General features: G+C 37.8%; 1 protein-coding gene across 3 annotated transcripts in view; it reads right to left on the bottom strand.

The window, feature by feature from the left end:
- The window catches only part of SERGEF (secretion regulating guanine nucleotide exchange factor), a 78,072-nt gene that overhangs the window by 56,230 nt on the left and 9,111 nt on the right, over positions 1–12,731 (bottom strand). For all 3 annotated transcript variants that reach the window (XM_063289390.1, XM_063289391.1, XM_063289392.1), the window contains exons 4-8: positions 11,531–11,625; positions 11,207–11,267; positions 10,468–10,581; positions 8,879–8,941; positions 7,478–7,636 (exon numbers count right to left, since the gene is read on the bottom strand). In XM_063289390.1, coding sequence (XP_063145460.1) covers positions 7,478–7,636; positions 8,879–8,941; positions 10,468–10,581; positions 11,207–11,267; positions 11,531–11,625 — 492 coding nt within the window. The remainder of the gene's footprint in view (positions 1–7,477; positions 7,637–8,878; positions 8,942–10,467; positions 10,582–11,206; positions 11,268–11,530; positions 11,626–12,731) is intronic.

Raw genomic sequence — 12,731 nt, 5'->3', positions numbered from 1 at the left:
ATGTAGAAATATTTAAAGGTAGATATTAATGGTGCCTGCAAGAGGATAGTTATCACTATCACATATCAGAATCTTTGTTCCAAACTTAACTAAAGGCCAACACACAACCAGACAAGTTAATGCTATCTTAAATTCAAACTTTTACAAAACAATTTTTCAATTCATATTTCACTGCATATTCAAGACAAAAAGTTCAGAGAAACCCAGTCTGTATTCCTGAGCATGGGCAGAGAACTGATATCCTTTCAGAGGTTGTTGGACTTCAACTTCTACTTTGCCCTTAGTTGATTTTCTGTCTACCACCTAATAAGTACATATCAGCTGGTTACTTATTGTGTGGAACCTCTAAATTAGTATGGATACATATTTTACAATAAATAAATTTGCTTTTTGCCCCTATGCTTTCAGTATCTGCTGAGGTTTCCCACCACTGCAACTTCAGTTTGTCATCTCAGAATACTTTAAGATTTATGATGACATACGACATAACATTTACAGTATAATTTGCAATTTTTACCCTGAAGGTATAAAAAACAGTATTAATTTACTCAGCTTAACATTTGACAAAACTCTTTGAGTCTGCAGGAATTAGCATAAACAGAAAACTTCAATACACTAAGTGTAATTCTTTGGACAACGTATTTACTGTTATAAAATACGTACATACATACATACGAACACCCAAATCTCCTGCAAAAGTTCTTAATGTAACTACTGCCTGTGCTCAGTCATTCATTAGATGGACTTTGCAATAGGGTGAAACACAGTAAATCCTATACACTTGCTCCCTGGTGTGGCTCTACAGTCTTGGCTACCTGTTCTGGTTCAATTTTTTGAGAAAATATTATACAAAGATAATAATTTGTAAAGCTTCTAAGTTAAGTTGGACAACCTGAAGATCTCCAGATGTTTTGGATTCCAACCACTACAGCTGCTTTTTATGTTGTGTGGAGGCAGCAGTTCAAATCCAAACATCTCTGTGACAGAATGGAGAAGGTAAACACTGACTGCCATCCTGTTGCGTTACTGCTCAGACATACAAACTGTACTTGTGGTTGATAACCTGAATCTGGAAAAAGAACAGATAAAGGGCTTCATACACAGAAAGTCTCTCACAGGAGGGGAGAAGATGAAATTATTTAAGAGCTGGAAAGGAGGAGTTGAGGGAAAGAAGATAAAAATGACTAGGAAGCAAAGATAGCATTACACTATCTCAAGCTGCTGAAAAGATACCTGTCCCAGTATGACTCAGGATGATAGACACCGTAGGATCCCTATGAAAGGAGGACAACGCCGTATGAGATCTATCTACCCTGCACAGATATTCAGAGGGAGAAGAACCACAGACACCAGAAAGAAGATCCAAGTTTTGCTAACCATAAGATGTTGCAAGTTACGTTAACTGACTCAATTAACTATTTTAGAAATTTAGTAGCAATTACATTTTTGGATAAACATATTGTTGTTTTAGCAGAAACAGTAATATCACAAACAGAGAGAGACAATTAATCTCTGAGCTGTGGAATAGTTAGGTCATAAAATAATTTGCACTCCCCCCTGTCTTTTTTGTTATTGTAGTTTTAACTGTTTTTAATTGGTTTGAATGGTTAAATGTTGTCATTGTTAGTTGTGCTTTAGTTGTGTATGCTGCCCAGGGTCACATGCAAGTGAGATGGGCAGCCATATGAAAGAAGAGCAGAGCAGAGCAGAGCAGAGCAGAGCAGAAAGAGAGAAAGAAAGAAAGAAAGATAGAAAGGCAGGCAGGCAGGTTTTTTTAAATATTAAAACTACTGTAAGAAGTCTCACCTTCTTTCTGCCACTGACATAAAATGCATGTTCACATGTATTTGGCAAAAGCTGTAAAGAAGGAACTATTTACACTTACACCTTTTGTGGCCTACATTTAAGATAGAAGCACCATGCTGTTTCTAAAGGTCCTGCCAAAAAAATTAATAAATGAATTAAAAGCTACTCCATAAAACTGACCTGAATTACATGGTATCAACTGTTAGCGATTACAGCTGAAAGGCCAGTACACTGAGAGCTTCAACATGCTTGATGAAAGCCTTTGAAAGGAACTGAGGATACCTATGAAAGCCCACTCTCTCCATTTTATGTGGCCTAAATGGTTTGCAGCAGTTCTGAGATTTAGACTAGTCACAGAATAGCCCCAATAACACAGAAGTTGAATTGCTACTTGAAATGTGTATTATATTATAATATAAATATAATGAACTTCCTAGGTAGACAGCATTTCTATAATAAGGCACAGCATGTAAACCACCAGCAGACCTAAACATTAGAGTCCACATGGATCTGCACTGTTGTAAGTCAGTCTTTCTCTCTCATTCTTTTCATCCATTTGCTAAGACTGCTTCTGGGTCCATGTGAGAAATGAGGCCTGGAGGCATTTTTGGAAATAGGTTATGCTTGAGGGTGGTATGTTGCTTTGTGGTATGCTATTTTTTAATTTTTTTAATTAAATGACTTAAAAATATACAAAAATAGATAAGGCAAAGAATTTGGAAATACCAAGGAATGAATGCTATTGTCCACATATGCCACACTGCAAACCCTGAATTTGACCCTTTCACATCATCCTGTACAATGAATTGCATGAACCATAGCCATCGAGTGAAGGATGCTTAACCCCAGCAGAATCATCTATCAGAGCAGGGAAACATGAAATTCCAGGACCAGGTTACTTGCAGGACTGCCTCTCCCTGAAGATATTTTTCCATCCTACTAGGTTAGATAGGGTGGGTGTGCTCCAGGTCCCTTCCTTAAATATTGGCACCTGATGGAACTTCAGAGGCCCACGTTCTTGGTGGCCCTTCCAGTCCTTTGGAACAGCCTCCCACTTGAGATCAAAGGGATCCCTACCCTTTCAGCCTTCCAGAGGGCTGTGAAGACCTGGCTCTTCCTCCAAGCATTGGGCTAGGATGGGGGTTGAGCAGTAAGGATGTTTGGTCTGGTGCCTGGGGGGAAGGGTACCTTTGTTTTTAACTACATTTTATGGATTGTTGTGAGACGTCTAAAGTCATTGTATGACATAGCCAGCCAAGGGAGGGAGGGAGGGAGGGATGTATTGGGTAATATGGTACCACTAAGTTGTCTGGGCACCAAGTTTCCAGGAATGGAAGAATCAGATCTTGACCAAATCTCAGAGGGTGCTTGTACATAAAATATACTCAAATATATTGCCTCAGCAGAATATGTCTGTAGAGCATGTTCTGATAAAGGCATATGAGTCTATCCACCTAGAGCATGTTCTGATAAAGGCATATGAGACTATCCACCTTGCTGCCTCTTCATCCTCTTCTTCTCTTTCATCCTCTTCTTCTCTTTCTTTCCACCTTTCCCAGCATTAGAGCCTTCTCCAGAGAATTAGGTCTTCTTATAAGGTGTCTGAAGTAGGATAATTTGAGCCTAGTCATTTGTGCCTTGAGTGAGAACTCTGGGTTGATTTGTTTAATGATCCATTGGTTTGTTTTCTTGGCTTCCATGGTTTTCTCAGGAGTCTTCTCCAACACCAAGTTCAAAAGCATCAATACTCTTCCTATGTTGCTTCTTCAAAGTTGAACTTCTGCTTCCATAGAGTGTCACAGGGAATACCATTGCCTGCACAATTCTGATACTTGTAGGTATAGACACATCACAGCATTTGATTATCTTTTCCAAGGCCTTCATGGCTGCTCTACTGCCCTAGCAAGTGCTAGTCTGTGACATATTTCTTAACTGCTTGTTCCTTTACTGTTGATGGCTGACCCTAGAAGGCAGATGCTATTCCCCACTTCAATATCTTCATTGCCAATTCTAAGGCTGGTTGTTCTACCTGTTGCCATTAGTTTGGTATTTAATTTCAGTCCCATTTTTTCACTGTGCTCCTGGACTTTTATTACTAGGGCTTGCAGATCCTTTGCATTTTTGGCTATCAAGGTAGTGTCATCAGCATAGTGCAGGTTATTGATGCTTCTTCCTCCAATTTTAAAACCATGTTCATCTTCTTCCAATCCAGCTTCCCTTAATATATATTCAGCATATAGGTTGAATAAATAAGGGGAGAGTATACAGTCTTGTCTCACTCCTTTACCAACCTGAAGCCAGTCTGTTTCACCATGTTCTCTCCATCCTGTGGCTTCCTGATGCTTGTTAGTCCCTAATTTTCACTAAACTGCTTACCTTGTTTGTAAATATGTATACTATTTTCAACCTCATATAAGGACTAGCTGTTTAAAAGTACTTGAAAATGTTTATTACTTTTTTATTGCATCAGAGTTCACCTATATATTAGGCCTTATAAAAATCTAGATTAGATAGATTAAGAATTTGACTCCAAGTCTCCCTAGTTTGAAACTTTAACTACAAGACAACATTACTTTCCAAGGGTTTTCAACAGAAAAAATAAAGAGCACAAAATGTAAGATTGACCCTTTCAAAACTCTCACATCCCTCCAATTACCATTTTGCTCATTAACTATCTTTCTGGTATTTTCTGACATCCTATTGCCAATTATGGGAAAGAAGACATAAAATAGATGATGAAGCCTCCCAAGATTTCACATGTTATTTTGCCAGCACTAATTTATCTCTCATTTCTTTCAGAATACCTTGGGTCATTAATACTTCATATTTCACCTAGAAGTTCAAACAGAACTAAACTGCTCAAGAAAAACAACAAAGGTCTTGCAGAACACATTCATGAAGCAAAATAAATCCTATCTAGTACTTCTCTAGGACATCACTATGTGCCTTTATAATACTGCACATGAACAGAAGTGTTTTTCAGATGGTTTTAGCGCAGGGCCCCAATCCATAACAGTAGCCTACTGGGTGGGACAGCATTTTTCCTCTCCACCACAGAACTTATCTGCAAGAAGCTTCCCAACTCAGCCTAAAATTTTATGGTGTATTCCTTCTCTGGGTCTTTGGTGTAACTGCATTTGGACATTTATAAAAAGGGAGAAATGACACTGTAAACATTTTTTTCCATTTCCTTCAATCCATTTTCACAAGAAAGATGTGTAAACCTTTAATGTACTGAGAATTATTTACCCATTTTAATGATGCATAACAAACAGATCTGTGGATTTATTCAGAAGAACACAAAGATAAATAAACTTCCATAATTAAGGCTGTCTTTGATATTGGCCCTACTAATATAAGAAGGAAGGCAGTTATTCTGAACTAAGGATGAGTCATCTTTTATAAGGCTTAAGACTTTGTTCTCTCCTTTCTTCTTCAACACCCTTCAGCTATATTTAAAAGTTCCTTCAGTCGAACCATTTCAATGAGATCCTTACATAATCTAATTTACATCTGCAACATTATAGAATCTAGTCCCATTCTCACAAAAATATCAATTATAAAGGGTGACTTTCAGTTTGGGCTTTACATTCTGCAGTTCATTTTAAGGAAGCATGCTGCAAGGATGGGCTTTTCACACTACTACTCTTTTCACTCCCAAATCCTCAGAAGCAAAAGGGGAGGCAAGCAATCAAGGAAAAAAAAAAAGGACTCAGTAATATGAGACCCTAGTTATGGGCTAGATGTTTGCAGGAGGGGGAACCTAACAAAACTCTTGCCAACCTCACTTCTGCCCTTTGTCTGGTCAACTAAACTGAAGCTTCCAAGCCCTCAAACTATAATTTCCCTTTCAGAACCTGAAGCTCATGATCCCACCAACAGGGAAATGGAGTATCCACAGTATCTCATTAAAAAAAAAGCAGGTACATTGTACCTAAGCCTGAAATTAAACAGCTGCCATGGACAGCTACAGTGGACTGTATTTCTGTCCAATATTGATGGCATATTGGGAACAGAATTCTAGAGCTATTGTCGGAGTAGTGCAAAATCCTGGTGAGAAAGTACCCAATATTGCTTAGAGCGATGTTTCTCAACCTTGGCAACTTTAAGCTGTATGGACTTCAACTTCCCCAGCATGCTGGCTGGGGAATTCTGGGAGTTGAAGTCCATACAGCTTAAAGTCACCAAGGTTGAGAAACACTGGCTTAGAGAAATTACATATTCAGATACAGAGGGCTGGCCATGCTTTTTTCAGGGAGGGCTGTCACATGAAGCATTGTGGTACTTGGAAAATTCATTTTAAATACATGGAACCTAGGCAGAAAACAAGATACCACTTTCTTCAACCTTCTGAAAAAAACTTTTATCTGATTCCAGCATAGATATGCAGTATTCATTTTCTTTGAGTTTTATACAAAAGAAGCCAAAGCAAAATTTATGAAGTTCTTTTATTTCAATAAAGAAGGGTTGCAGTAGGTTTTAAAAGAGACAATATAATGTGAAAGTATTCTTAAGAAGTCCTGGTTTGTTAACCTTCTGGGGAGATAAAAAATTAGCTTGGACTTTAGAAGCTAACACAGCTATTAGAGTAAGATCACTCTATGAAGGGAAGTCTGAAAAAAAAAATGTGTGTATCACACCAGTTAGCTTTCCCCTGAACATAGATCAAATATCAGAAAAACAGGACAATAAAAACAGATAATATGGCTATTCCCCTATCAAACGACTGCCTGATGGTCAAAGTCTGAGATAATATGATACTGAAGGAAAAATTCTAAAACTCATGTTGGCATCTGTTGCATTCTGAGTTAAGAACTTCTAAGAGTAGGACTGGGAATATGTTTCAGGGGGTGTTCATATTTGGACATACAGTATATTTGATTATTGCATAGCAAGGCAAAGTTGCTGATTGCTTCCTCAACACTACCTCAGAGTAGAACATGGAAGAAGGGGAACACAAAAGACTAAATTACAGCTTATCATGAAGACCAATCAGCGTATTATGTTAGAAATCAAACTTTACATTTTCTTGACACAGGATTTTGCCATGCCTTCCACACATTTCAGTCTAAAAGCCCTTTTACTGTAGGAGCCATCCAAATATTATTTTCAGTCAGATGGATATTGTTGTATTTTAGATACAGCTTTTAGGATATATATATATATATATACATACATATATATATACATACATATATATATACATATATATACATATATATATATATATACACATACATACATACACACACACACATATACACATACATACATACATACATATATATATATATATATATATAGGTTATATATATATATATATATATAAGGGACACAGTGGCGCTGCGGGTTAAACCGCTGAGCTGCTGAGCTTGCCGATTGGAAGGTCGGCAGTTCGAATCCGCGTGATGGGGTGAGCTCCCGTTGCTAGTCCCAGCTCCTGCCAACCTAGCAGTTCGAAAACATGCAAATGTGAGTAGATTAATAGATACCGCTTCGGCGGGCAGGTAACGGCATTCCCTGTAGTCATGCCAGCCACATGCCCACGGAAGTGTCTACGGACAAACGCCGGCTCTTCGGCTTTGAAACGGAGATGAGCACCGCCCCCTAGTGTTGGACACGACTGGACTTAATGTCAAGGGAAACCTTTACCTTTACCTTTAGGTTATACCTGATTGCACCACCATGTGTGTCCATCCACTCCAGATTCTTCTGATTTTTTCACCTTCAAAATAGTGAGCTTCAATCTTCTGAGGTTCCAAAACAACAAAATCTTTGCTTAGTAGTTGCTTGTGTTTATTGTTTCCCCAAACATATAAATCTCCTTCATCTTAAAAACAGAGGAAGAATAGAACAACAATTAAGACATGTTCTGTATTGTTTCTTAAGGACACAGATATAGTGATTAAGTGTCATTGTTCTATGCACTGACAGTAAAGATCTTAAATTTTTAAAAGAAGCTACAATTCAGAAATGTGAAAGCACAAGAAATAAAGCATAAGTCACAAAGTATGCAATTAGCCACAGTTGCAAATTAAGTTTCCACAAAAAAACAAATTTGTAGTATATTAACCAAAACAGCCCCATGGAAACAAATGCATCCAGAATATACAAACACACAGCCTTGACTTCATCGAGATACAATACATACACACAAAGCAAGAATAAACATTCCCTTGACAACTCCTCATAATGAAAAAGCATACTGACCAAAAGTTCTCCTACTGTCAGTAAAACAATAAGAACGAATCTTAACAAAGGACAGATGGAAACAAGCCAGGCCACTCAAAGGAGGGAGCCAAGGAGTCAGTTAGGTACAGTGAGAACTAAATACAAGGAGGTTTGCATTTTGTCTTTATCAACAGAGCTTGTATGTGTGTGTGTGTGTGTGCCTTCAAGTCAGTCTTGACTCCCAGACACAGCCTGGATAAGCCCCTGCAGTTTTCTTGGCAAGTTTTTTTCAGAAGTGGTTTGCCTTTGCCTTCTTCCCAGGGTTGAGAGAAATTGACTGGGCCAAAGTCACTAAGTTGGCTTTGTGCCTAAGCAGGACTAGAAACTCAGGGGGTCCCAGTTACTAGCCTTGTGCTTTTAACCACTATACCAAACTTGTTTTCCTCAATAGTTGCCAAAATTCTTTTGGCTTTAGTTTCCTGACTTTTCTCAATCCATTTCATTTATTCTCAGTTCTTGGATTTTCTTGCAAGCTTATCTAAGTGGTTCAGTTCTGCTTATGAGGATGAAGCCTGAAAACAGCTAACAAAAATACAGACAAAAAAAAACACAAGTCAAAGTCACATAAAGAATATAAAGGAGATTTGACCTAGGACTTCAAAACAACAATAAACCAACCTCCATATTTAATATAGTTTACATAATATTCTGCTCTCTTTTGGAAGAGTTACAAATCTGTTAAAATGGGAGAAGGAAATAGGTGCTGGAATTCTGTCTGAAGACTGAAACCACTAATGCATACACGCAGACACTTCCGAGGAAACTTGAGCTAATATCAGAAACAGAATGTTTTGTATGATTCAGCCAAGCCAAAGGAATTGCTACAGACAAGGAAACATACCTGTGAGTGACATGACATGATGTGATCCTGAAGCCACAATCCTCACTTTGACATTTTCAAAACCTAGGACAGTAATCCATTTATGTCATGAGCTGAAGAAAGAGAATTCCTTTCACAGAGATTTTCTGTGTTACACAATGTCACAAACACAACTGTAAATGGAAAGAGCTAAAAAATGTAAGCTACTGCATGTAGAAAAAACTGCTGTATAGGTGATGTTGGGTTACTACACTTCAAGCAAATTTTAATAGATCAGAGGGCACTTTGATATGGCTGAGTGTTTTTTTAAGAATACAAGCACATACATTTACAAATGGAATTAATTTTCAAGAACCGTGACTTGGCTTAGGCAGCCTGAGTCAGTCACTGCTACAGGGAAAGTACTGAAACAGGGGCTTGAACTAAAGAAATGTTGCCATTATGAAAACCACTGAAAATAAAATGAATAGCAATAGAGAGGTTTGAGGATGTTCCCCCCTTGAAATGTAATTCCTGGATTCCCAGGTTTCCCATAGGAAAAAGAGCTGTAGTTCACGTAGAACACAATATGAAAGAAAATATGAACATCTGTCTAAAGGGTTTTTTTAGAATTTTTTTTCTGCTTTTCAGTGTTTTCAGTCAATGAACAAAGCCTTAGACACCCCTAACTATCCATTGAAAGTGAAAGTACGGTAAAGGGCTCTGGCAGGCAGAAAAGGGAATCTGGCAGGCCAGATGCAGCGTTCATGCCATGTTTTTGCACTTCTGCATTAGAGCTCAGGTAGACTCTACTTTCAGTGTCAACCTGCTGCTTGGGGGAGAGAGAGATCAGGGGGAAATAGGCGTCAGCAACAGAAAGAAAGTGAACAGCTGGTGTGCCCAGTTTTTACTCTAATTCAATGTTTCTCAACCTTATCAACTTTAAGATGGGTGGACTTCAACTCCTGCTGGCTAGGGAACTCTGGGAGTTGAAGTCCACCCATCTTAAAGTTGATAAGGTTGAGAAACACTGCTCTAATCCCATCCATCATGCCATGTAGTCCTCAGCAAATTCACTAGGAGAGAACAGGGGAAAGGCTATAACTACAGTAATGCAACAAGGAAGGTACTAGTCACTTGCCTCCCCTCTAAAGGTAGGAACAGAACTTTGTGTCTGACCAAACATTACACTGAGATGAGGTAGTTTTCAGATATCCTATCTGACTAAGTGGCTATTCAGGAGCCAAGAGATGTAGAAGCAGACATAGTATGGCAAGGGACATGCTGTTCAACACTTTCCTTACCACCTCTGTCTCTCAAATGTTATGAGTGGAGGATGGCAGTGATGACTTTTGCAAAAACTGGAGTTCTGAGATGTGCCTTTGTTAAGGCCAGATGGCTTAATGGAGTGAGAAAATACCTTCTTAAAGCCAGATACAGCCCAATAGCAAAAGGCTGAGTGGTAGAGAGGTCAGTAGCATTGTTAGTTCACCACACAAATAGCTGCATGCCAAGTGTGGTAGACATCTGCATGCGTACAAGACATAGTTCCTTCCTTTCAGTGTTTCTGTGTCCAACATATGCACAAAAGCCCAAAACATGCGGAAATATCTTATATAAAAAAAACAAACCTGGTACTTTGCAAGGCTCATTTGCCCTCAAGAAAGAAGGAATAATTTTTCCTTGGCATGTTCGCTTTGCTTGAGACGCCATACCAATTCCCCACTGAAACACTGAACCATTTTCTGCTCACACAAGAGGAAAATAAATTGTCACAATTAAAAACTATTCCCCTGATAAAGAGACTGAAGAAATACATTAATGTGTCTTATTGATACCAGCTTAACAGTTAATATTTAGCACATAAAATGTAACAGTAATGTGAATTAACACGAGGGTAACATTTTCAAGACCCCAATACACTACACCTTCAACTAGTGAAGGCTGCTTCATGCACCCCATTTTTAGAATGAGTTCCATACCATGCCATCCCAGTTAATACCAGAAGAGGCAATTTAATATTGATTTCCAGGGCTTTCTTTAATAAAAGTTATTAAGCAATTTATATGGTTTAAAAGTCTAAAGGTAAAAGACCAAAATAATCCTAATTATAAATTCCTTTTAAAAGTCTTCCAAACCACTTTTTGTTAAGAGATACATGAAAGGTAAATGATCCCCATACAATATATTCCATAAAATACCTGATTTATATTGGCCTATTATTGAATACTGAATCAATGAATTATTTCTTAAATATTTCATGTTTTTTCTTGACCACAGAGCAATTTCAGCTACAAAATTAAACTCATCTGGCCTGACACAGCATTGTATATTTATTATTGTTAATTTCACTATAAATGTGTAACTCACCAATCACAGCAACTGCATGCCTGAGTCCAGCAGCAACATTTACTACGTTATCCTGTAAAGACTATGGGACAAGGGGGGAGTGGGGGAGACTTTTAAGGAAATGTGGATCAAAAAAATAATTCTGTTGAATAGAATACTTTTTCAAGATGGCTCAATAAACAGGAAGCATGAAGATATTACAAAACATCCTCAAAATCAACAGCAAAAATCTACAGCAATGTGTAGGAATAAATAATCTCATTTTTATAAAACTACTGTTTTTTCCTTGACAAGGTGATTAAAAAGCTTTTGTGGCAAAAGCACCAACTTTTCAAGGTCCCTTACCTTAATCATTACTGGAATAGTACATCTGCCTGAAATATCTGGAATTCCCAGTTGTCCAAAGGAATTAGAACCACAAGAGAATACTTGGCCATTTCCTGAAAGATAGAGCAGCACATTTCAACACCTTTATTGTCTAATTCAAGTCAAAACTATGGTGAATTTTCAGCCATACAATACTTATTATTTCATAGCTCTATGGTTGATTCTAAGTCATGTAATCATAGTCATTCCTTGAGCCCCATGACATCTATATTCATTCATTATTTCTAGTGTGACTTAAATGCAATGTAAGAATATTAGAACATCAAAGGGAAAAATTGCAGGAGGCTGAAGAATAGGCAAGAATGAGGTAAAAAAAATTGTAAATAAAGGAACTGTATACAAAAACAGGGCCAACAAAACAGCTGAAAACCAGAACAGAAAGAAAGTCTCCTACCTGCCAAGTAGCTTCAGAGGACTCAAGTTTATAAGGGAATGGTTGTTTTACTTGTTTTAACCTTCTGTAAGTCTCCCAGAGTCATTGGCAAGTGAGCACAGAAAATGAATGAATGAATGAATGAATGAATGAATGAATGAATGGTCCATTATCTTTGAGCTAAAAATATCGCTAAAACTTACAAAAGGCCTATGATAGAAAGTCAGTCTGAACAAGTCTCCATAAGAAATATGCTAACCAATTCTAGGAAAGCCTTTAGAGGCTGCAGATGACCTTTGAAGAAATCCACCATCATTCCCTGAGGTGAGACCTCTTTTACTGTATGAATGACCGTGTGGGCCTATCTAGAGAGAACATTACTAATAAATAATTATTTAAGCTGTACTAAATTGAGGTGTTGATCTCATGCTTGGGTTGTTCAATACCCCTCCCTAATGAACTTGCATTGCAGGATTTACACTCTGCTTTGATGGAGTGGAAGGTAAAGTCAGTTAAAGAGAACTGTGCTTTAACTTTGTACTTAACTATTCTGAGCGCAGCACACCATATCCTGTCTAATCTAATTCTTGTTACTTTAAAAAGCCAGTATAATCCAATGAATATTAGCTACATCTACATCCCATTGGAAGCAACTGAATGGGACTTTTAATAGTAATTTAGCTTTATTTTAGGACTTCATTGCTAAGTTGTGCAGCACTACAAACAATGGCCACACAGAGTACAAAAGTCTTTGTTCATAGCTCATTTTCTTAATTACTGTGCTTA

This window comes from Candoia aspera, chromosome 1 (genome assembly GCF_035149785.1).
Source record: "Candoia aspera isolate rCanAsp1 chromosome 1, rCanAsp1.hap2, whole genome shotgun sequence".
NCBI classification, from domain to species: domain Eukaryota; kingdom Metazoa; phylum Chordata; class Lepidosauria; order Squamata; family Boidae; genus Candoia; species Candoia aspera.
This window is presented reverse-complemented; position numbering and strand designations above follow the sequence as displayed.